General features: G+C 32.3%; 1 protein-coding gene across 1 annotated transcript; it reads right to left on the reverse strand.

Annotated features, from left to right (window-relative positions):
- Positions 1-22,358: 22,358 nt before the first annotated feature.
- On the reverse strand, positions 22,359-24,946 carry LOC132721201 (uncharacterized). The gene is made up of 2 exons (XM_060705465.1): positions 24,793-24,946; positions 22,359-24,442 (listed from the first exon to the last, which is right to left on the reverse strand). Exons 1-2 carry the CDS (start codon positions 24,808-24,810, stop codon positions 22,721-22,723), a joined length of 1,740 nt encoding a protein of 579 aa, XP_060561448.1. The 5' UTR covers positions 24,811-24,946; the 3' UTR covers positions 22,359-22,720.
- Between the last annotated feature and the right edge of the window lie 1,211 nt (positions 24,947-26,157).

The following is a 26,157-nucleotide window of genomic DNA, read 5'->3' on the forward strand; positions in this document are numbered from 1 at the left end:
AGGGGGCGTGGACGGTAACTTGCACTTTCCAGTACCGTCCATGAACAGGCTCAATCAAACCGAGCCTGCAACATTTTCAATTTTGTCGTGTTGGGCTTTCTTTATGGATTCTGTATTTCTCTATTTAGTAACTCGTGGCCACGACATAGTATTTCGTGCGCACGCGATAAATAAAAACACAATCTAAAATAATTTAAGACAAATTTTACAATGACAAACTATGGTGTATGAGCAACCTACAAAATCACTGGCACGTCACTTGGCTTTTCATTACATACAAGAGTTGAATGAATTACTCATAAAAATATAAAAAGGTTACGACAGCTGTCTAAAACTTTAACTTGATGTGTCCTTACAATTATTCATACGTTAGACGATTTAATTTTACAAAACAGAATACTTACAGAGGGAATAGGAGCTCGACAGATGTTAAAAAGTAAATCTATTGATCAATTCGGTAAGCGGATGTCCCTACAGCAGCTGCCAGTAGGTAAATGAAAACACTTAAAATTGGAAGTAATTTGGCAAATTCCTTTCTTCAATGTAAAAGATGGCATCAGTCTCGTTGAAAATAATGTTACACTGTAACTGAATCATTTACTATAATAACACTGTAACTGAATCATTTACTATAATAACAAACAGCTTAGTTTTTATTTGTTTTGGTCGTGAGACGGTTGCACGCTCGCTTAGGAAGGAGTTCAAAGAGGTCTGGAGTTCAAATCCCAGTAATAGCATCCTTTTTTTCAAATTGTTTAAGTCAAATAAACATTGAATTGAATATCAGTGCTGCAATTAGTCTTATAGCCAATTTACTACAGTTAAACACTGGAAAGCATTGGTGGCACTATACAAAACCAAATTGGTTTATAATCTCACAACCTTCACCTTTCTGACATTCTGAGACCCAAACAAATTCAGTGCCTTGTTTGCTTCGATTATATATGAGCCGTGCCATGACAAAACCAACCTAATGTGTTTGCGACCAGCATGGATCCAGACCAGCCTGCGCATCAGCACTGTCTGATCAGGATCCATACTGTTCGCTTTCAAACCCTATAACAAGTAGAGAAACTGATAACGAACAGCATGGATCCTGATCAGACTGCGCGGACGCGCAGGCTGGTCTGGATCCATGCTGGTCGCAAACGCATTACGTTGGTTTTGTCATGGCGCGGCTCATATTGGTTGTTGGTTATTAGTGTCATGTATGAATAAAATATACCAACATTCATACCGGTGCCTCATTTTTTCTACGGTACTTAAATGTTTAAGAAACATAACAAAAGTAAAAATAATAAAGTTGTGAAAAGCACCATAATTATTGTAGAAAAGATATTTTAAATTACGCCATGGTTTATTCCATTTAATGTAAACTTACATTCGGCAATCATGTACACAAAATGGCGGCAAACACTCATCTAACACCCTGTGAGTTAAAGTTGTTTTCCCATAATTTTAGGTGTCTTTAATTCTTAAAATGTCTTCACCTAGCAGATGTTGTTTTTTTTACGGCATTCATCAAATATTTCTTCATGGCCAGATGTTTTAACAAAGAAAATTGCCCTAAAAGGTATGAAAACTAAAAGTAAAATGGTGAAATATTTTATTTTACGATTCATGTGAATCAGATAATAAGATTTGTCAGTCGTTTTCGGAGCATGTTGGTGAAAATACAGAGAAAATAAGAAAGTGAAAGTCTCCAGGCAGTTGTTTGAAGTCTAGACGGCGCTTGATACTTTTCATACCGAATACCTTGGAATAATTGGTAACGCGATAATAATCAGGTAAAATGTATAAGTAGTGCATTTCTAAACAATTTCAGGGCGATAATCGCGCTAAATATTTTTTCCTAAGTGTACCGGAGTTAGCTCCCCTGAAATCTTGTGTCTTAGTTTTCCTGATACATTATACATGTATTATACATGTATCATGTTTACGTTAGGAAATAAACACTTTCTTCTTTACAAATACAAATGTAGATATAAATGTTTATTTCTTAACGTATACATGATAAAACTATATAATATATTTATACGGGTATACCTGAAATAAATGAAACACTTTTCATGTAGATGTATAAGTCATGTGTGACAAGGGCAGCGGGTGTAAACATTACTGAGGCATCATATTACAGTACACGTGTTGAAAATAAGTTTAAAAAAATCATTTTCAAAGTAATATGGTTTCCTAGATGAGATGATTGAAAGTTAACTTGCATTATTTAGAACACACATATTGACACTGCTTACAAATAAATAACAAAAAAACACATGTTTAATTTTATTCAACGAGTGTAAAACAAAGACATCACAACTTAGCAATAACAATTTCCCTACAAGCTTGTTCAATAAGGTCTGTCTTAAACTTTGATAAATACAAACGTCCATGACGTTTGTGAATTCCCATTGGACTTAGTAAATCATCCAAAACTTTTTCACTCACGTATCTTAAATCTTTATCAAGTTTTAAGACCAAATCTTCATCCCAGACTGACACAAACACGCCTCTGTGACTGACAGAGATTCCCTTTAATGCTCTACCTTCTCTATCAGAAAAGACACGACATTCATCACCAGGTAAATGCAATCTTAAACGAGTTATGCTTGTTCTTTTTGTAATATAGATATATTCTCCATCAGGAGATATGTCAAAATAAGATGGACTTTGGACACCGGTTTGATATAATGCTTGTTCAGCGCCATTATTGCTTTTTATAGCACGCACTTCTCCAGTTTCACACAGAACATATACAAAACCTTCATTGTACTTGATACCTACAATATCACAAGAGCATTTAAGGCTATATTCAGATTTTAATGTCAGCTTCATTGAGTGAGATTCTACAGCTAGGACGAGAAGTTTCCTTTCTTTACAAAGGGAAACTATTACACTGTCGTGGTTTATTGCACATATAGAGTTTGGTGCTTGACACCGGAATTCTTGAAAAGGCTGCCCTGTCTTTGTAAAAGCTTCCACAACATTATGTACTATATCTGTAACCAACAACGTACCATTCCTGAGAACAGTCATACTTGTGATTGAACAACGAAACTCGAGTGATGAATGATCATTTGTCATCATGGTTCTCGTACGGATGTGTTTATAACATGGTCGACATATCAACACACTTGAGAGATTGAAGCATTTCCTTCCCCTACAGGTTTGTTCTACTTCACCTGACTTACTTTTTTGCAATGACGAGGTACTGGTTGTTTTGTCCTCTACGGAAACAGTCTGTTCTGTTTTACTTATTCTTTCTAAACTGTCTGAAACATTTGTGCATGTATCCCTTTTAACAGGTCTGGCTTCAAATGTTCCTATTTTCTTCAATTCCAATCGTCTTTCCATGTCCTCTGGTGTATCTGTATGTGCACCTACAGTTTTAATCAACCGGCATAAAATAGTTTTTAATCTTTTGTACTCCCTTTCGAATTCAATCGTGGTCAAAGATGCGTCTCCTATGTGAAATAGCGTATTTCTTATCTCCTTCAAGCGTGTAACATCAGCTTCTATACCCGTATCGGTATATCAAGTGGGTCCAACCAAATCTTATTGCTGACTTTCATGAAAGGATGGAGCTGTCGTATTAGGAACACAAGCAGGGATATATCTAATGCATCTAAATCAGGTGCCCCGGAATGTGGGTATACTTTGATATATTGTTCCATAGTTAATACTTTACTCTTTTCAAGCCCTTCTTTTATTCTTTCTTTGACATGATCTTGGCCAAGATATTCCTCGAATGTTTTACAAGAAAAGCCCGGTAAGACATGTCTCATATAAAGTTTGAGAACGAATCGTCCCTCTTTATTCAGCATTGACAGCAAACGAAACACGTGTTTCTCTTCTTTCGTATAAATTTCAGTCTGGAAAACACAAAATATATGTACAAATGTCAAAGATCATAGGAATGTTTCACTGTACTCCTTACATGATGAGTTTTAAGATACACAACCAGTTGTATTTTTAAACCTAACTCTGAAATATTATCATGACAGGAATGCTTTTCAAACTAATTAATTATCGCTATAAACACATTACCAACATGCAAAATTACTGATTTTATGTTTTAAACAAGATTTAAAAAATTTAAAAAACAAAATATTTCGTTATTGTGACATAATCATTTTAATCAAATATCTTACCATATTTTTTTGTTTAAAGCCTCAAAAACAGCAGATGTCCCTGTGACTGCGTCTGTATGAATGAAAACATTTGTAATTGAATTATACGGGAACCCATTTCACGTAACTAAAAATAGAATGTTTACTGTAATCATGAATGAAATAAGACATTTTGCGGTTTAAATTAAAGCCGGTGCTTATTATATATGCATATCGTAGGATCTACCTATTATAATTTTAATATTGTTCAATTTCTATATAAAGATATCCGACAGACAGGGTAAATTTACGGCCTTGAAATATTTTATAGGTCAGACTTCTAGATGTTGTAAACTTAATTTGGTCCAGATTCAAAAAACATACTACCTCGTTTTATTATCATATTAAACGTATAGGTAAATGGAGTTACCAGTACTGATAGAGCGAGTAAACGTCTAGACATAAAAAGAGCGGGAAAAAATCTCTAAATATTCCTATCATTATGTGGGATTTTCTCATGCTAGGTAACATATATCCCAACAAATTGTGTGCTTTAGGGCTTTTATTATATAGACGATGGTCGCTCACTTACGATTCAAAACAATGCGGAACGTTTTCCTTCTATGTGTATGCACAGGTGGCAGTATCAGTGTTTGAACAACCCACCCCTATCTGCCCCTGGACCGTTACTACAACGCTGAAAATAATAATTCAACACTCTAAGGCTTACTATAAGGTACCAAATACAAAACCACCGATAAAATTATATATATATAAAAAATTTCCACTATCAAAATTATAGTTATAGAAAGGTGAAAAGCCTACTATATGTTCATTTGCCAAACAATGTGGAACACGGGAAATAGTCGTTTCGGCGACTGAGGCGCATTCCGGCGGGATTCCGCTGCATCCTTCATTTACATCAATAAAAAGAACTAGAATTACATCGCTTATCTAATTCAAGTCCAACTAATATCAATATCATTCCGATTTTTTTTCTGTTTTACTTGTCGCAGCCATTTTGCATTCTGATACCTTGGTTGAAATACGCGATCTGATTGGACGAGCCAATTCGGACGTCCAATCAGATCGCATATAATACACAGGTATCAGAATCCGAAATGGCAGCGACAAGTCGAAAAATACTGTGAAACAGAAAAAAATCGATAGAATATTGATATTCGTTGGACATGAATTAGGTAAGCTACGGAAGAGCATTAGTGTATGTGTATGTTTTTTACTAACTCGAAATTTCGAGTTACTTACTTGATATTTCGAGTTACTGACTCGAAATTTCGAGTTACTTATCTTGAAATTTCGAGTTACTAACTCGAAATTTCGACTCACAAACTCGAAATTTCGAGTTATTTATCTCAAAAGTTTGAGTTACTTACTCGAAATTTCGACTTACTAACTCGAAATTTTGAGTTAATTTACTCGAAATTTCAACTAACTTGCCCGAAATTACGACTTAGTAACACGTAATTTCGAGTAAGCGAGTCGAAATTTCGAGTTAGTTACTCGAAATTTCGAGTTAGTAACTCAAAACTTCGACTTATTAACTAGAAATTTCGAATTACATTTGTTGCCGGTGAAAGTAAGGATTGAATTCAAGATTCTTTATTTCATGTTTAGCTGTTGCACATTGACACATAGCACCTATGTTTTTCACAAAACAATTTAATAGGGTCAAATTGTCCACACATACCGAACATATCCTTCCCATTATCTTGATTGCTTTTAGGTGTGGGGGGAGGGGTGTGTGTAAAATCACACTTTTTACATTTCCGTGTTAACGGGATGTTTCATGTGTCTAAAGCACACATACAACCATCAAGTGTAGATACAACAAATCTAAAACCCACCCTATTGTAAACTGTGCAATATTCATGTGTTAACTAAGTTTTAAGTGGCGTGTATACGCCAGTTAGTATGTCACGTTTCTTTATGCTAATAATGTTTTTGTAACATTTTTTAAAAGATGTTTGTCAATATTTTATATTCATTTATTTACTAAGACTTTGATTCATATTGTGTTGATAAAAGTTGATAAAAGTGGAACGTGTTGTTATAATATTCAAGCATACGATTTTACAAGAAATATAGTCAGAAAACCCTACTTTCCTCAGATGATCCACACGTGAAGTATAGGATCGTTTTATTCACAGGGATGAGAATAATATGATTAGTGAAAAGATATGTTCGAAGAGGTGGGATACAATACAACGTCTGAAGAACGCCTGAACTGCAAATTAAAGGAAGTCTTGTGTTTTTTTAGGTCGGGCGTGTACATGCCATTGTCAAAATTGTCCACCCGAATTAGTTTAAGTTTAACTTTAATTGTTTGTCCAGGCACCCGTTTCTCCATCTCCATCGTTCAACCGCACTCCCTACTATATCTTATATTACCTAACTCTTGGTAAACAAAAACTTTGGCCATTCGAGTAACTAAGTCGAAATTTGAGTTGCTTAGTCGAAATTTCGAGTTACAAAGTCGAAATTCGAATTACTAAGTCGATTTTTCGAGATAAGTAAGTCGAAATTTCGAGTTAGTAACTCAAAATATCGAGATAGATAACTCGAAATTTCGAGTTAAGAAGTCGAAATTTCAAGTAAGTAAGTCGAATTTCGAGTTAAGAAGTCGAAATTTCAAGTAAGTAAGTCAACATTTCGATTTAATTAAAAACACACACTTGGCACTAATGCTCTTCCGTAGTAAGCTGTGGAATCCTAGTTCTTTTTATTCCCTGCGGTCTGGAGACCGCAGGGTATTGGTACGCGTTTTACTTTTGAGGCATGGAGGAGCACGTGACCTGTTTTCGGTACATATGGAGGAGCATGTGATCTGTAAACCGTATATGATTGGTTAATTGACCTTTTCGAAAACCCAGCTAAATACCGTTTGCCGGTACGTTACGGATTTACCTGTAGGGAATAAGTCCGAATTACACCTAATTGAGAACAAAAATTTATTACGTGTTATTTCTAACTTTCTATAATCAATTTACCGTTTAAGGTGGAAAAACTTGAATGACGTGTTTGAAAATTATCAATGTTTCTTTAATATCTATCTCAAATTTTACAAACAATAAATTGTTTATACTGAAAATCTGCAAAATGAAAATATTCGTAGTGGCATCTGCCATAATAAAAAGAGATATTTTCTGCGTAAACTTAAGTGTTTACTTTATTTATTTTTGCTCGGAATTATTTATAAAATGGTAGGCCTATTTAATAATTTTCTTAAAAAGAAATAATTGTTTTATGTTAGACCTTCTCCGGTCTTCAACGGTCACATGCAGTTTCCAAAGACCTTCTTCTATATTGTTCGATTATTGTCAACTATATTCCTGTTACAAACGTTTATTTACCCCCCCCCCCCCAAATAATGTTGAAAATAGTTAAATGAAATATCTTTATATCATTAAAATGTTCACCGCAGGAGCCATTTTACTTGTTGATGTTAATGAATGATACTGCCACCTGTGTGTGTGTATGTGTCAGCCGCTTACTTTGACGTATAGGTAAATGGATACATCGTGGTGACTTACAAGTACTGATAGATTGAGTAAACGTCTTGACATAAAATGAGCGGGAAAAATCTCTAACTACATTGACATAAGGTGGGATTTTCTCACGGAGGAATTTACTTGCTAAAACATCATACAAATCCTATCTGAATTTGAATCCCAAACTTTCAAGATAGGATAACATAATTTTAAAGTCCTGGAATCAAAAGAATTTAAACTTTTTTGTATGGCTGTGTAATAGTTAAAGTACATGAAACGAGTTAGTTACGAGGATATAACACTCAAGGGGTGTTTCTGCTAAAAAAAAATGTCAGGGCCGTTGGCCGAGACAATTTTTTTTTTGCAGAAACATCCCGAGATGTCGCCCAAGCCAGTGTTATAACCCCGTAACTGACGAGTTTCATATACTATAACTGTTTTATCGCAATGGCATATAGTTTTCTTTTTTGTAATAAACAAATCGTGAGCTACATATACAAAAGGCATCCAATGTTAAAGGCGGATTGTAAACTGTTACCAATATTGATTCAAGATTAAAGGGCTTTTTTCAGTGGAATTCAGCGGATGTACCTTTTGATTAAATGAGAGTAATTTTCATTTCATTAATTATCTTTGTTTAAATTTTTCATTGTATTTATATATTTACTTTATTTTATTTTATTGATTCTATTTTTTTTTGCTACTGGGAATATTCGTTACCACTGCCCCATTGGAGCCTTTGTGAAAAAACTACATTGATATAATATACCAGGTGCGAAAAAAACTCAACCGCTATATAGCAGTCGAGTTTTTTTCCTATAATTATGAATCAATGAAAAAGCTGAACTGTTATATATCAATACAGTTTTCAAATGCTTATTGAAGTGTACTGAGTAAAATGGGTAAGTAAGAACAAAGGAAAAGTTCCAAACCATGCGATAACGTTCTGTGAACGTCACCTTGTCTTGTTGAACTTTGTTAGTTGTGAGGTGTTTTGGAATTATGTATATAAAACCTGTATAATATTTAATATGAAGACACCCAATTGGTATTTGTTTGTTTGTTGTTTTTTTTCCACTTTTGTCTTGCAGTTTGGCTTTAATAAATCATCTGAATTAATAAAATTTACTAGTACCAAATAGAAATAATCCAGAATGAAACCATATTACATATTGACCACATTACCCGCTTCAAACTTATACAAAACAAAGAAAACAACATCTGTGCCATCATACAATATGTTATACATAAAATGTTTGAAAGATTAGAATCCGATGATCAAATGTGTTTATTCAAAGAGAGAAAGCCCCTTTCTTCTTACGACTTATGGTTGGAGAATGTACACAGTAGCTTATGCCACTGATACCAGTTTACTTAATGTATGAGTTTAATAAATATACTAGTTAAATTAATATTCCAGTTTAAATAGTTTACCGGTTTAAATAATACTAATACAAATTTAATCAATATACCAGTTTAATAATTGATAATTCAGTTTAATACCAGTTCAATTAATATACCAGTACAATTAATATACCACTTTAAATAATATACCAGTTTGACTAATTAATACTCCTGTGTATCTAATACAAATTCTTAAGTTTTGATTAAAAGCAAATCATAACTCTATTAACACTTAACAGAGGAGTTCTGTTTTGCTGGATAAATTAAAATATTTTTCCTTGTGGCTTTTATGGCCAGTTGCATGAGGTCATCGACTTGTAAAAAGTTAGCCCCTATAATATTGTGTTAGTGACGTATGAGAAAGCATTAATTCTTGACAGAAAACCACTAGGATCTATATCCACCATTTTAATGTGATAAATGATAGTTTGAAATTGTTGGGATTTGAACACGTAAACGACTTAGTTCTTTTTTTATAACAAATGTAATGGTTTCAACGTATTACCGCATCAAAACATCAACATTTCGGGGTGTTGACCTCGAGAAATACATGTATATGATTATTATGATCCCGTGTTATGTCTGAATGTCAGTAGTTTTATAAAGTCAAACTGACTAGACTGCTTTCATAACATCTTGTGTTATGACCAAAAAAAGGCCTTAAATCGAAATAGTTTTTGAATAATAAGCTAGGAAGTCTACACTCCTCTGTATATAACATAATAAAAATTTTGTCGAACATACAAAAAACCATTTGCCAACATAAAGTATTCAGCATATTTTAAGTTTTAAAAGAATATCCTATTTTCTTAAAATGGTCTTGGTCTTGGTATTTAATAGTTTTACTATTTTGATAAATAAGGTATCATATAACATGTTTTGATTGATATTGAATGGATACCCCTTTTCCTATTTATTAGATCGATAAGACAGTTACAAAGTATTTATTTTTATCATAGAAGTTGCCTTAGGTTTTCTTTAAAAAAAATGCCGTCATGTTTCGAATTATTTTAATGTCAAAATATGTAATTATTTAACGTGACACTGCTCGGCTTTGTACACTGGTTACCTTAGTCCTAACATATAAAATTCAAGTTATCTCATTATCGATTATTTTAATTTGTTTTAAAGTCACCTTTCATAACGAATTATAGGAGTGATCCGTTCATTATGTTGAAACCGCATTACAGTCATTGATATGGGATAGCCAACCATTCCTAATTGACAGAAATATAACGTTATTGGTAAAATTATATTTCAGTCAAGGTGATAATAAATTGTATATAATTATACCCCTCTTCTAAAATTATAGAAGACTTAAAACTGAAACATTTGCCGATATTTTCAACTTAATATTTAAAAGTTTTCAATCTTGCTTTTATTATTATTATTATTATTATTATTATTATTATTATTATCATCATCATTATTATTATGTTTAAAAAGGTATTACAATTTGTTTTCTTAAATACAAATAATGAAAATATTTATTAATATAACTTTTCATTGATGGCGCTAACATGAAACCTCTCGTACTTGTTATTTTACACTAATTAACATCAGCTGTTACATAAATTATCAACTTATAAAAATTAATCAATTTAAGCATTGTTCAATTAAAGCATTTAGGTATTGTGAAACTATTTCATATTGTAAAGAGTATAGATCAAATAAAGTTTCCCGGCGCGTTAATTTAATGTTTGTTGAAACTTACTGACACTTAACGATATTAAACGTAAGTCAAAAGCATTCATAATGTCATCATTCTTAATATTGGGAAGTTTTAGAGATTAGACAAAGAAACTAGTATCGGGCTGCAGAAAGCACTTAGTGTGTTGTCTTCATACTTTGCCACAACAACCCTTGGGAAGTAGATTATACCTGATAATCTTTACTGTCTAAATTTGCTTTATTTTTGCCTGACACGGAAGAAAAAGAGCTTGTTAAATATGCAAATATTTATGCAAATGTTATCAATATCTCAACTATGTTATTGTTACGCAATCAAATAAAATACCAAGGTCTAACAAACCCGTGTGGTTTTACCCAGTTTATACTGAAAAAGAAAACTAAACGCAACTATCTCAAAACATTACTTCCTGTTTTAGGACTATATTTATAAATTAAAGGTGTAAGCAACGTTTTGTTCAGTTCCGTTTTTGTACCACTTTATTAATATGTAAGTTAAATACATGTGAACAAAAACCTGAAGAGCGGTCTAAGATTCTTTAACAACATTAGCAGATTAACTACCAACTTAACAAACATCCTATTTTTAACAAATTAAAACTAGAATTGTGCCACAGAACATTTAAGCCCACATAGTCCAAGAGATGGCGGGGTTTTATTGCAATTTACCGTATCACCAAAAGAAGCATTGCCATTATGAAGCATATTGTTTGTAGTTTCTAAAAACCCATTTCTTAAGTTACGCAGCCCGGGCAAAAGTACAAAAATCCAAGATGGCCGCCAATATGGCCGCCTTAAATTACAAAATACCATATAATTTTTGTTTCTTGATTTTTTTACATACGGATTTTGTACAAAGTAGTTTCAATTACACAATATCAGATAAAATATGGCTTATTTATGGTTCAATCAAGCAAAAATGACAATTATATGGCAAACTTTTAAATTATCACTATCAATTTACCAAAAAAGTGGTAAAAAATAGCATTTTTTGACAATATGATGACTTTCGTTTTTCCGTATTTACACAATATAAACAAAAATGCATTTAAAGTGTGTGTACTTTATCAATTTAACATAGTTAGACAAGTTAAGCATAAAAAAAAAATTATTTTCTGGGCATTTATGCCGTAAGAGTAGATCTTCAAAAGTGGGTGGGGTAAAATTAGTGAAAACATTTAAAATTACAATGTTCCCAAAACATGTCTTTACATTATAATTTCAGTTTAATGTATAGTAAATTGTGTTTTAATTGTATTTTATTTATCATTTGAACATTTCTTGATAAGTTAAGCTTAACAATTTATTACCTGATCATTTATCACAGATGAGTACAGCTTCAAAAGTGGGTGGGGTAAAATAACCGAGAAAGAAAGAGAAGGAAAAAGAAGAAAAAAGTTTAAATTATTAAGCTTCTAAAACTTGCCTTTACTTTTCAATTTTAGTGTATTTATCATGTAATTGAATTTTGTGATAAGAAATATAAAGATTGTATTACATTAAAGAAGAAAGAAACATCAAATAATATAGATAAATACAGAAAGTCATCGCAATTTAAAATTATCACAAAAAATGAATGGTACCGAAACACAATTTTGAGATTTCTTGCCTTTAGATATATCGTAGAATAAAATAATTTCATAGTTGTCTGTCTTTTATCAGTTGATTATAGCTTGATAAGTCATTGAAAGTAGTTACCTTATATATCTTAGAGTTTTAAAACTCTATAGGGAAAAATAGCACCTAAACCATTAAATATAATGTTCATCAACTTGCTTTTATTGTTCTATAATATATGTTATATGATGGCATTTTTTATGTTTTGAAACAAAAATATTGTATGGATAAATACTTTTTTGAAAAGATTTTTTGATAATGTTCTTCCAGCAAAAGTTGTAAAATGGATATTCGATCTCATTACATTTTAATATAAACTTTAATTTTGGATGATTGGTATCATTTAAACTTCGACTACTATAATACCTAACATGAAAGAAAAGAGAAATGGTTATTGTCATTGATGAAAGGAGCATTTATTAATGAATGTTGTGCAAATAACATACTGAATAAAATCACAGTCATAGAAAATTGCAATAGTGGATAGCGAAAGGTATTTAAGTCTTTATCATATCAATTAAACTTAAAACACAATTTAAATACATATATTAATATAAGTATAGATGCATTAATACATTCTGCACAAAAGAAACCAGTCAATTTCAATACTTAAAATAAAAGCAGCATTTTATGCCCTCCCCTACAAAAAATTGAGAGGAATTATTATTTGTACAGTGCTTCCATATTCCTTACTTTGAGTGTGGTCCATACCTTTGCATATTTTGCATAAATTGTGCACTGATGGTCATGTCAAGTCAATAATTATGTCATTCCTGGATGGGTTTTTTAAATAACTTAATAAAAATGATTTTTGACATTATATCGATGTGACACATTCAAAAATTAAGTCACACTTGAACTTCCGTATTCATAATATGATTAATAGATGGCGTTGTCTTTCCAACGACATTGTCTTTCATGGATGATTTTTTTACAATTATACATAACTTTTTTTTAACATTGATCTGATGTGTATCACGCTAAAACAAGATGTGTTGCCCAAAGTCACCCCTAATTTTTCATTTCATGCGTTGATACTCTTGTCTGGTCAACAGATGTGTTGCATGTTAAGGTCGAAAAAGAAATAATCAAGTCTCGGGCTAAAAGGTTAAGGTCATAATTGTCTATTCTCAAATTATGTACATAAATTTGTAAATCTTTGATAGATTTTGGAAATATTATGCGTAAACATGCTGCTTATTAAATGGATCATCGTTATCATCAATCATTATTATCTTCAAGATCTCCAGTATCATCTTCATCATTTAAAAAGCAGCATGTCAGGTAATATTTGATTTCCTTTCAACCACTCCATTTCATATTGTACGACCTCAAGATGTAAACTTTACTATAATTATGACAATGTTTCCAAATGTTTACAATATAATCTGAAAGCTTAGGTTTCTTGCTATGCAGGTAATATGCAAGTACAGTTTTCATAGATAGATTTAGGGCATGATAACAACAACAAAAGAACTTAGAAGGTTAATAAATGCCATATAATTAAGTCAATCGTTATGTCCATCTGGAGTATGCCTGCCTAGCTAAATGAGAGAGCATTAGATAAATAATCAAGGAGTCACTTGCTTGATCCTCCGACAAAGTAAATTTCTCTTTGAAAATAGATCTCTCATCGCTTATTCAAATATCATGTGAGGTAAACAGGGGTCACTTGCTGCGAAATTTGCTACTTAATTATCAAGGAAATCCGGTTAGGTGGATCGAAAGCCGAAATAAGACCAAAAATTTGTTATAGAACGCCAAATTTATGTTTCGCTTATTGTTTTCTCATTAGGGTACACACATTCTGTTAATTGTGGGACCATACGCCACGTTTAATGTACTGGCTGAAATAAGTCACATTGAGCTTTCCATGATGACCTCAGTATTAACACATCTGCGAATGTTTCAAAATTCAAATTTTACTATTTCATGCTGAAGGTTGAATCATCATTGAGGAGGTGCTAATGGGGTGTGGACGGTAGTTTGCACTATCCAGTACCATCCATGAACAGGCTCAATCAAACCAAGTCTGCAACATTTTCAATTTTACTGTTTATTGGAAGTTCTTTAGGGATTGTATTTTTTCCCTATTAACACCTATAACTTATGCCAGACAAGCATTGTTTAGAATACATATGCTCAAAATCGTACAAGCAAATAGAAAGATACACAATATGGCACACTTACGCCCGGTTCGATTATGCTTATTTTTTGGACAGCAGTGATATATGCAAGCTTCTAACAACGTCCTCCAAGCAAAATTCAGTATTTAAACAAAAATGTAATGAAATTATAATAGTGAAACTTAAAATTTTAAGCATCCGTAGACAAGTTCATAAGACGGTAATCAATGAATCTTTAATGTAATTATTGCGACACTCCATGAAAAACAGTGTATGAACCCAAGTAAAATAATGCGTGTAGCCTAAATATGAAAATTATGTTGAACTTAATAACTGAACTTTTTAAAATAGGGTTATGAAGTCTTAATATCAGATAAAAGCCAACAAAGGAGAACTCTTAAGTCAGGCAACACATCCTTAATGGTGATATTCAGTTATCACGAAGGGATACTAGAACTACCCAACAGGATAAAAGTCAAAAAGAAGAAACTAAAACTATGCAGCACAGCAATGTTATTGTGCTGAACGATTTTCAAGGATAAAAAATAAAACATCCCAGATTGATCAAACTGTCAGGAGCTGATGCATCATTTTTCCCATCTACACAGTCAGTTCTCAGTGTGACTCCCAAAGTACTGACATTTAAAATATTTCTGCTGAATTGTGAGACTACACATAACATAGCTAGTGGATCTGAAGGAAACAGCGACTATGTACTTATAGATGTAAATTACAACTAAATGCTGGTCGGTTGCTTTATGTGAAAATTGTTGCTTTTAAATCGACTTTTTTACAGAATGTATTAGTGCATACTTTCAAGATGTATGTATTTCTGTGACATGTATTGATAGCTTAAACATGTTTTAACTATTTGGATGTTTTGTGTGCAGTTACTTTCACAACTTTTGCTAAACTTATTCATATATGATTGCTAATTTTATAAATGACAATACTTGTTACCTTTGTTAAATTAAAAAATGATGATGTGTTTATATCAAATTTCACAACTACACTCTCACAAAATGCATTACACAGATATCATGGTTCTTGATTAATATATAAGTGTGTCTTTTGATGTTTTTAATGCACTTGTTCTTGATTGTAATTATGATGCAAAATTTTTTACCTTTATCAAAGGCACATTATGCCTCAAAAACAAATAAATTAAATAATGGTTTAAGAGAATGTAAGATGCTTGTTACCTGAATAAAATAGCGATAAATCTAAAATTCTTTGTAGTAAATGTAGCAAAATGTAAGCAAAGTAGTATTTTAACTTCCATACAAAATACTAATTCACTTTAATTATTGCCAAAATGTAACAGATAAAAAAGTTCTGGTGATTGGCCAGTGAGTAACGATATGGATAACATAAACCTATACCAAAATTTATAAAAAGCTTAAGAGAAAGGAAGATAAAAGCTTGTCTGATGCATAATGGGCCTTTAAGAAAAACATATCCAATTATGTACAGGTGTTGTAAACATGTATCAAAATTAATGAAATTACATTTTTTGGTAGAAAGAACGTAATAAAAACTGTTTCTGCCCATAAGTGTATGTTGTATAAGCATCGTGATGTCTTCAGGTTTAAGTTCAATTTTATCCCAAACACTTTTAAGTGCTACTCTTCTGAGACACATGCCTCGCGACAATTTCAATTAAAGAACACTTACATCTATTTTATGTTACAAAGATGAAACAAAAGGTACAAAAATACTAGCATTTTGTTTTCATACATTTTTGTGTGAATTAATTATGATAAATAAAACATTTAAATGATGTTTTTTTTCTTAGTTTATTAAAGAATTTATAATTATACTGAAATTTGAAAATACTTGTAATTGCTATACAGCCTCTTTTTTTTAAACATAAAATAAACATCTTTTTGAGTACAAACATACAAGATTTGATACGTTTTTTCTCCATACACTATAGATAAACACAGTATAAATACATAACGTCATTATAACTGGCGTTTTTAGTGAGGACCATATTAACTTGACCAACAATAGGGAGTAAAGCTTTCCAAACTTTTTTATTAAAAAATATTCAGTAAGAATTTCGTAGATTTCACAAAAATATCTGCAATAAACGTGTTTTACAAAATATGACTATGCTAGGTTCATCGTTAACATAATTTATTTATAATTATTGTCAGAAAATGGCAAAACATGACTATTAAAAATTAAAAAGTAAAAGCATGTTCAATTAGCACTTTAATTTTGAAAGTGTTTTGTTGGACCCATTTTTTTTTAACTCTATCCCTCTGTGATACATTCTCTTGTAATGATTTTTATGCCAAACTAATACAGCTATAATCAGCTAAAACAACTGTAGCACAATTCTTCTACTTTGTGTCAAAAAGATATACTAAAAGGCAACAGAATGCAAAAAACTGTGTTTTTTTTACCTGTTAAAGTTTTGGTTAATTGTGATTATCTTTAAGGTTGCTATGACATGATGTTTCTTTTCTCTTAAATGTAATAAATATTTATTTTATATCTTACCACAAAATTCAATTAATATATTATTATTGCACTAAAATTGTGAAATAAGGGCAAGTTTAAGGAGCTTATTATTTTTGAACGCGCTTTCTTGGGGCTATTTTACCCCACCCACTTTTGCAGCTGTACTCTTCTGTTATAAATACGTCAGGATATGAATTTTTATGCTTAAATTATCAAACAATGTTAAAATGATAAAGAACATACAATTAAAACACAATTTCCTACACATTAAACTGAAATTATAAAGTAAAGGCAAGTTTTGAGAACATTGTAATTTTTTTTTTTCGGTGATATTACCCCACCTACTTTTGAAGATCTACTCTTACGGCATAAATGCCCAGAAAATGTTTTTTATGCTTAACTTGTCTAACTTTGTTAAATTGATAAAGTACACACACTTTAAATGCATTTTTGTTTATATTGTGTAAATACGGAAAAACGAAAGTCATCATATTGTCAAAAATGCTATTTTTACCACTTTTTTGGTAAATTAATAGTGATAATTTAAAAGTTTGCCATATAATTGTCATTTTTGCTTGATTGAACCATAAATTAGCCATATTTTATCTGATATTGTGCAATTGAAACTACTTTGTACAAAATCCGTATGTAAAAAATCAAGAAATAAAAATTATATGGTATTTTGTAATTTATGGCGGCCATATTGGCGGCCATCTTGGATTTTTGTACTTTTGCCCGGGCTGCGTAACTTAAGAAATGTGTTTTTAGAAACTGCAAACAATATGCTTTATAATGGCAATGTTTCTTTTGATGATACGGTAAATTGCAATAAAACCCCGCCATCTCTTGGACTAACACTTTATTTGCCTTTAAACAATAACATTTTGACATAATTTATAGTTTAACATAGTTTATGGTTTCTTATTTCATACTTGAAGGTCAAGTATTACATTAATAAGTAATGCATATCAAACAGTAGTTTTTCACAAATCAATGACTGAATAAACTATTTTTGTTGCTGAGATTATAATAGGAGGGGTCGAGTGGTTAAGGTCGTTGACTTCAAACCACTTGCCCCTCGCCGCTGTGGGTTCGCCGTATGAACACATCTGCGGATGTTTCTAAATTCAAAATTTTACTATTTCATGTTTAAATGTTGAATTCTGCTTAAGCCGGTGCTAGGGGGCGTGGAAGGTAACTTGCACTTTCCAGTACCGTCCATGAACAGGCTCAATCAAACCGAGCCTGCAACATTTTCAATTTTGCCGTGTTGAGCTTTCTTTAGGGATTCTGTATTTATCTATTCGAATCCCGACAGGGACTTTGGATTCTTTCATGTGAGGAAGCTATCCAGCTAGCTTACGGTGGTTCTACTCAGGTGCCCGTTCGTGCCTGAAATAATGCACCTAAATATAAATGCTCTTATAGACAAGTAACGAGTAATATTGTAAACTATAAACGAAAGCACATATGAAATCTTAATCTTAAACTAATACCACAAAATTCATATTTGTATCTGAAATAGTGCATGTGTAAAAACATTACTGGTTGCTATTGCTAAGTGAAAACGATAGTCACTAAAGAAGTCACTGGTTGCTTTATAAATTGTTGCTATGTAAAAAGTCAATGTATACTATGGAACTCAATGGTTGCTATGGAAATATACAGTTAGCTATGGAAAATCACTGGTTCTTAATAAGCCCCAGATCACTAGTTGCTGTGCGAAGTTTATGGTTGCTATGGAAGTCAGTACTTGCAATGATGGTCACTGGTTGCTATGGAAAGTTTAATTGTTACACTGGAATGCCACTAGTTGCTATAAGAAGTCACATATAAGGAAAATATATGTTCCCCCAGGGTGGGGCAAATTTTGACACCAGGGCTATAATCAATACATTTTTGTTCAAGTCCGCTTAACAATGTTTCATGCTAAATATCCAAGATATAGCCTTTGCAGTTTTCAAGAAGAATAACCAGAATATAATAGAAGATATTTTTTCTGCTAGTTCCACTATTACACATAAGGAAAATCAATTACCCTTTGGCGGGGTAATTTGAATAACCTAAGTAGAGGTCTACTAGATAAAAACTAAACTTTAGCTTTTGTGGTTTTAGAGAAGAATTTTGCTATATACATATAAAGAAAATTTACGCTTCCTTGGGACGGGGCCAATTTTAACCCAGGGGCTATTATTTGACCAACAGTCATTGTTCCATACCAAATATCTAACTTAAAGCCTCTTTTTGTTCTTCCGGTTGCCATGGCAGCTATAATTTAGCATGAAAGGGAATTCTTTGAAAATTTTTGAATTTTCTCCTTTTACACCAACAGGCCAATATTGTTAAAACTGGACAGGAGTGTTCCTGGCATGAAGCTCTTTAAAATTTGTTTTTAAGATAATGGTGACGCCAATAAAGACGCACGATGTATACTGAGTGATCCCAAAAGCTCAACTTCGAGCACTTTGTCATCAGATAAGCTAAAAAGTAACGAACAGAAGACAGGAAATCGTGCGATACAGTGTTGGTGATAGGGTGCAAATGGTATCGGGTGCAAATGGTATCAGGCACAATGCGGTCATCCATTTTTTCCGAAGACAAAAAAACAACATATTTTTTCCAGTATACTGTATATGACGTATATAATACAGTAGCAAAGTCTAAAATGAGGGGCGTCCGTGGCCGAGTGGTTAAGGTCGTTGACTTCAAACCACTTGCCCCTCACCGCTGTGGGTTCGAATCCCGACAGGGACTTTGGATTCTTTCATGTGAGGAAGCTATCCAGCTAGCTTACGGAACGTCGGTGGTTCTACTCAGGTGCCCGTTCGTGCCTGAAATAATGCATGGAAGGGCACCTGAGGTCTTCCTCCACCAGTAAAGCTGGAACCTCGCGATATGACATATACTGTGTCGATGTGACGTAAAACCCAAATCAAATCAAAATCAAACTCTTAAATGATAGTCAATGTTTCTTTAATTCAGAACATTTAAATGTTTCAGAAAAAATTAACATGCAAAATATATTGGAAATATTGGAATTCAATAATATCATACACTCATTCACTAGACTAATTGAGTCTGGTGTCACCACCTTGGAAACATGAATCATATCCAGGAGTCATCAAATATTTCGATCAATATAAAGGAACGTATCCAACTAAAATCTGCTTTGAAATCATCGCAAACCATCCTTGTCTGTAAGTTTAAAGGAGGATAGGTATATAATGATTAAGTAATAAAATGACTGATAAAAACAATAGAAATGTATCATTTGGTTATTCTTATAAAAAAGTAGCTTGAAAAAAAAAATTGATGATAGAGTTCTAAGTGATTTGAAGTGTACATTAATTTTCTAAAACATTTTATTATCTGCTATAAAATATATATGTTATATCTGATCATCACACTTGACAATGACTTCCATATATAATTATTTCGTGGTCTGTTGTTTATACTAAATTCTTTCAACGTAATTATTCATTGTATTACATACCTTCTATTTTAGACCAATACACTATAATTTATAATCAATTGAACATATATGATCACTTGCTATTTTACCCATGTTCGTGAAGTTGGCAGCCTAGCAGCCTGAAGTTGGCAGCCTAGCAGCCTAGCATCCTGAAGTTGGCAGCCTAGCATCCTGGCAGCCTAGCATCCTAAAGAAAACTAAGGATAGTACAAACATGAAAACCGTCGGAAATACACCAGTAGCACTTCCTTAGATCATTCCACGCCTTTTTCAATATCGTGATCTTTATTTTTTAAATATTGAACGTTTTTTTATCTATTTATTTTTCATTTTGACGTTTCGAAATTTGTGAAGTTAGCGGCCTAACAGCCTGCCAGCCTAGCAGCCTAAAGAAAACTAAGGATATAGTACAAACATAAAAACCGTCGGAAATGAATCGGGACCATTCCACGTCTTATTTCAATATCGGGATCTTTATTTTTAAAATATTGAACTTTATTTTTTTTTCATTTTGACGCTTCGAAATTTGTGAAGTTAGCAGCCTGGCAGCCTAGCAGTCTGGCAGCCTAGCAGCCTAAAGAAAACTAAGAATAATACAAACACGAAAAACGTCGGAAATGAATCGGTAGCACATACTTAGACCATTCCACGTCTTATTTCAGAATCGCGATCTTTATTTTTTAAAATATCGAACTTTTTTTTTTTTTGACGCTTCGAAATTTGTGAAGTAAGCAGCCTGGCAGGCTGCAAGGCTGCTAGGCTGCCAACTTCACGAACATCTTTTACACGACATACCTCAATTTTAGCAAACTTGCTTTCAAAAAGTGTAACTTACAATATATAATAATAATTCAGGCGCTAATTATAGCCACAGTAATTCAACTTGACAACGCGAAAAATGTAATGCTTAGACTATAGTCACAGACACTTGGGGTGTGGAGCTTAAAACGCCTTTAAAATCCAAATAAAATGTATATTTGTCAATCCCAGCATATGTACTGTGTGTGTATATATATATATATATATTATATATATATATATATATATATAATATATATATATATATATATATATATATATATATATATATATATATATATATATATATATATATATATATATATATATATATATATATATAAACTTAATATAAGCCGTTTTGAAAAAAATATATATATGTATGATCAGTACATGTGCTGGGATTCACAAATATACATTTTATATGGATTTTAAAGGCGTTTTGAGCTCCACACCCCAAGTGTCTGTGACTAAAGTGACAGCAAGAATCTACTCAATTCAAGCCCTCACCATATGGGCCAATAAATGGCGATCACCGAAACTGAACATGAGAAGTGCATTTTACGTCGTACAAAATTTGAATTTAACTTCCTGTATATTAAATGCAAAATTACTATAAATATCTGTTTCATAGTGATTGCATTGTACATGGTCTGCTCACATAACTTTGACAAAATAAAGAAATCTTAGTTTGTATTGTATCTTGTATTGTATTGTAATTGGTATTGGTTCTGCACTGCACTGCTCTGCACTGTAGTGTACTATACTGTACTTTACGTTACTGTAGTGTACTGTACTGTACTTAACTGTAGTGTACTGTATTGCACTTTACTGTAGTGTACTGTAGTGTAGTGTAGTGTTCTGTACTGTACTGTACTGTATTTAGATACATTTTTTTATTCGGTTGAAAACGATGCTAAATCGATAAGACTAGAACCAATAATGACTTATATTGAAAATGCTAACAGTTCGTTTGTTACATTTATTTAATTCAGGTACAAATCAGATAGCCTCCTGTCTGTTCCATAATAACATAACTTATAGTTCGCAAATGATATATTGTATTAATTGTTCACCAATCTGATCAACAGGACGTGTAGAATAATCGATAGGACACCATTTAGTGTGCGCATATTTAAATTTAATATAATAGATTACACACAAAAAGTCACCTTATTCTATTTTAACGGATATGATATCAGTATGAAGTTCGACTTTATAGTAAACAAGCATTACATCGCATTAAATTTCTTTATTTATTTTATGGAGCATTTCACTCGGCAATCATCTTGATAAACTTTAACCGCAAACATCCTGTGCTTTCAAACATCCGGTGTAATATCATATTTCAAGTGTTAACTCATTCACAAACTTAACGAATTTATTGTTAACGTTTATTTGCATAAAACGCATAAAGGAGAAGTGATTCGACAAAATTTATCTAACTTTTTATAATTTTGTTTCTCAAATCTGCACATTTTTACGGAAATTAAATAACACGTACATTATGCTATGAGCATAAATTTGATTTTAAATCTTTAATATAACAATATCCCGGCATGATTCTTTGTTCAAAGTTGACATAAATTGAGACATAAAAAGTCTCCCTTTATGTATACAAAGTGACCAGGGACATCTTAGCTGTTCGTTGATATACTGTTTCAAACTTTTCCCATCCTTCGTTGCCATAGAAACAACTTTGTCTTTGTCCCAGACACAAACAAATACAGAATTTTTGTGTACTTTAACACCTTTGTAAGTGCTTTTAGACTTGTCAGAAACGCACCAAATCTTGTTTCCATATTTATCAAGACATGACATATGATGGCCATGACTAAAGAAAAATCTCTCTCCTTTGTTTGATAGGTCAAAGTGGGATGCTGATTCAAGCTTCGTTTTGATAAGTCCAGCATCGCTACCTGTATGTACATTTATCATGTGTAAATCACCATTTTCACAAAGAATGTACAAATAACCTCTATTGAATTTCACATCACATAGCCAGTTATCACAACCAACTTCAAGTTCCTTTTCACATTCAATACAGTTCGTTTTCTTGTTGAAAATTAATATTTTAACTTTACAAGACTGTTTTAATGTAACTGCGAATTTCTCATGGCTAATCACAGTAATGCTGTTCGCTTCCTCGCACTCGAATTCATCAATAATGTCACCGGATTTAGCAAGTGCTTGGACAACGCCATGGCTCGAATCTACGGCTATAACAACACCGGATGTCAGTGCAACAAGACCTGAGATATTGCACCGATATTTATGGAACGAATGGTCGTTTGTCTTAATCTCATTTGATTCGGTGCTCCTACAAGAACCCCTGAATGCACAAGAACATGGTCTACTTATTTCTTTGAAACTTTTCTTATTATCTCTTGTTTTAATCCGTTTGGGCAGGTTTTCATTTTCCCTGTCATTTTCCTTCTTTGAAGTGTTTATGAATGGTTCTAAATATGATTTGACCTTAAAAGAAAGTTTCCTTTTCTGTTGAAGAGATGTCGTGCTTGTCATTGCCTCCTTTGTTATATCCTCAGTGAATGCCGGACATGTTTTGCTGTCAATACTAGGTAATGTACACATTGAATAAATTGAAGACGTATCGCATTCACTGGTGGTATCATTGCCTAAGCTACTAGAGACACTTGTCGCTACATCTGAAGTTATCGGCTTACTTTCAAAGGGACCTTTTTTCTTGTCATCAAGTTTAACGGCCAAGTCGTTTACAGTTAAATATGTACAACTCACGTACTGAACAAGTCGATATAGTATCATCTCAATCTCCTGGAAGTTAATCTCAAACGCGTCCCGAGACAAGGTAGTTTTACCAGAATGAACTAACTTGTTTCTCATCTCCTTCAAGCGCGTAACATCCGCTTCTGTTCTGAGATCACCACGTGGAGGTTCTATCCAAATCCTGTCGCTGACCTTCATAATTGGGTGTAGTTGCCGTATTAGAAATACAAGCAAAGTCACATCTGTATTTTCAATCTGAACAATTCCAGATGGTGGATATAGTATAAAATACTGGTCTTTCCCAATTTTCTTGTTACTCAAAGCGTCGTCTACTTGTTGCTTGATAATTGGTTCAGCTAATCGCTTATCAAGTGTTGTGCCAGTAAGTAGTTTCTCGAGGACCAGTTGAAGCACCTGCTTTCCTTCATCATTGATTATAGACAAAATTCGGAGATGCCTTTTTTCATCGTCCGAGTATATATGCGGGGAGGATGTTTTACTTAACGACTGGAATAAAATTAGCAATTATGATCAGATAAATATCCACTTACGTATAACATATATATTTAAAGCTATATTATCCACTTTAAACGTGTAATTAAGTAAATATTACTAACTAATTATGAAAAAATCAAAAAAAAAAAAAAGAAAAAAAAAAGCTATCATGCTTAAAATATTATTACAAGTTACTATCCGCTTACTGCATTTATCTTCATGTGTGTTAAGGTTTAAGATTTTAAATTATGTATTGTTTATTGTTTTAATATTTCAGTAAATATTGCGTGCAATAATTAGCATTTTCTAAATTATAATTATAAATTAAATTTAAAGTTTTAAATTAATAAAATCAAACTCACCATTTTGTTTCCATTCATAAAATTCCACAACTCGTGTGGTGTGTATGAATGAATCGCTATTACGCAGATTTAAAAATAGAATAAATAAAGCGCAAGCGCGCGCGGTAAAATAAACTGAAAACGGGAATATGGGATAGGTTTGACTAGGCTAATTTATGAATGGAATGATTTAAACCGTCTTTCTTTTGTTATATGACATATATATAATATTACAATAAGCACGCGCTTTACAATCCCATTCAGGGATGAATTTGTGTAAAAATATATTAAGACATTGATTCATACATTTGTATAATTATATTGTTTAGCTTTATTATGACAATATGAAACAACACGCCACGTGACTTCATGTAAATTTATACGCTCGGTTACATTCTAACCACAAACAAATGAGACGGACAAATATATTCTCAATGTAAAGCACATTTTCTTTCCTGTTTGGGGAGTAGCAATAATTCGATGTGCTGATAAAGACTCCTGAATTACACTAACCGGTAGCTATCACAGCATGCGGGAAATTCAGCTACATTTATCAGCACACGTGGTAGCTTGACACATGAAACCAGAAGTTCGTCTGCTCTCATGTTTTTGTAAACACCAGATAACGTTACTTCTCGTTTTTCAACCCATTTTTGTGATGCAAAAAATACAATGTAGATCTTTGTTGTGTAACAAGTCTATTTAAACGTCTTTTCAATTATACATGTATAAACAATATCATCATTACACCATGTTGTTGAGCGGTAACTATGATTGTATAAAACCTTGTAACACATGTAAAGAAAATAGACCCTGTGGAACAAGTCTATTTAAACCACATTTCAATTATACATGTATAAACACAAAACGTCGCAATATCATCCTTACATCATGTTGTTTAATATAAAACAAAAAGCTCTTAAAATCATAGGGGATAGAGTGCAGTTCTAAATCAGTTTTCTTTGATGTAATATATTAATACTGTTACAGTTAATATTACAATATTTAGGTAATAAAAGAAAAAAGAAATATAAAGGTTGAAATGAAAAGATTTACGAAAAATAATAAAAGGAGAGCAATGTGCATCAAAAGTGTTTGTTTAAAATAATGAACAAAAATAAAATAGGTCAAAGTAACATGTTTTTCTCCAAAAAAAGAATAATTTTGTACTTGAATTCTAATAAAAGGGTATAGTGTTACTGTACATAACTAACATAGAATTCTACCAAATTTCAAATAAATCTGTTGAAACGTCTTTAAAATGATTTTAAACAACTCAGTTAACGGCGAAGAAAATTTCGGATTCTTTCTCTTTTAACAGTGGTACATAAAATGAACAGAAAAATATATATGACAGGGTATACGGGGTTCTGTGGTAAAACCATC

This window comes from Ruditapes philippinarum, unplaced genomic scaffold (assembly GCF_026571515.1).
Source record: "Ruditapes philippinarum isolate M1 unplaced genomic scaffold, ASM2657151v2 ctg7388_1_1_1_1, whole genome shotgun sequence".
In the NCBI taxonomy this organism is placed as follows: domain Eukaryota; kingdom Metazoa; phylum Mollusca; class Bivalvia; order Venerida; family Veneridae; genus Ruditapes; species Ruditapes philippinarum.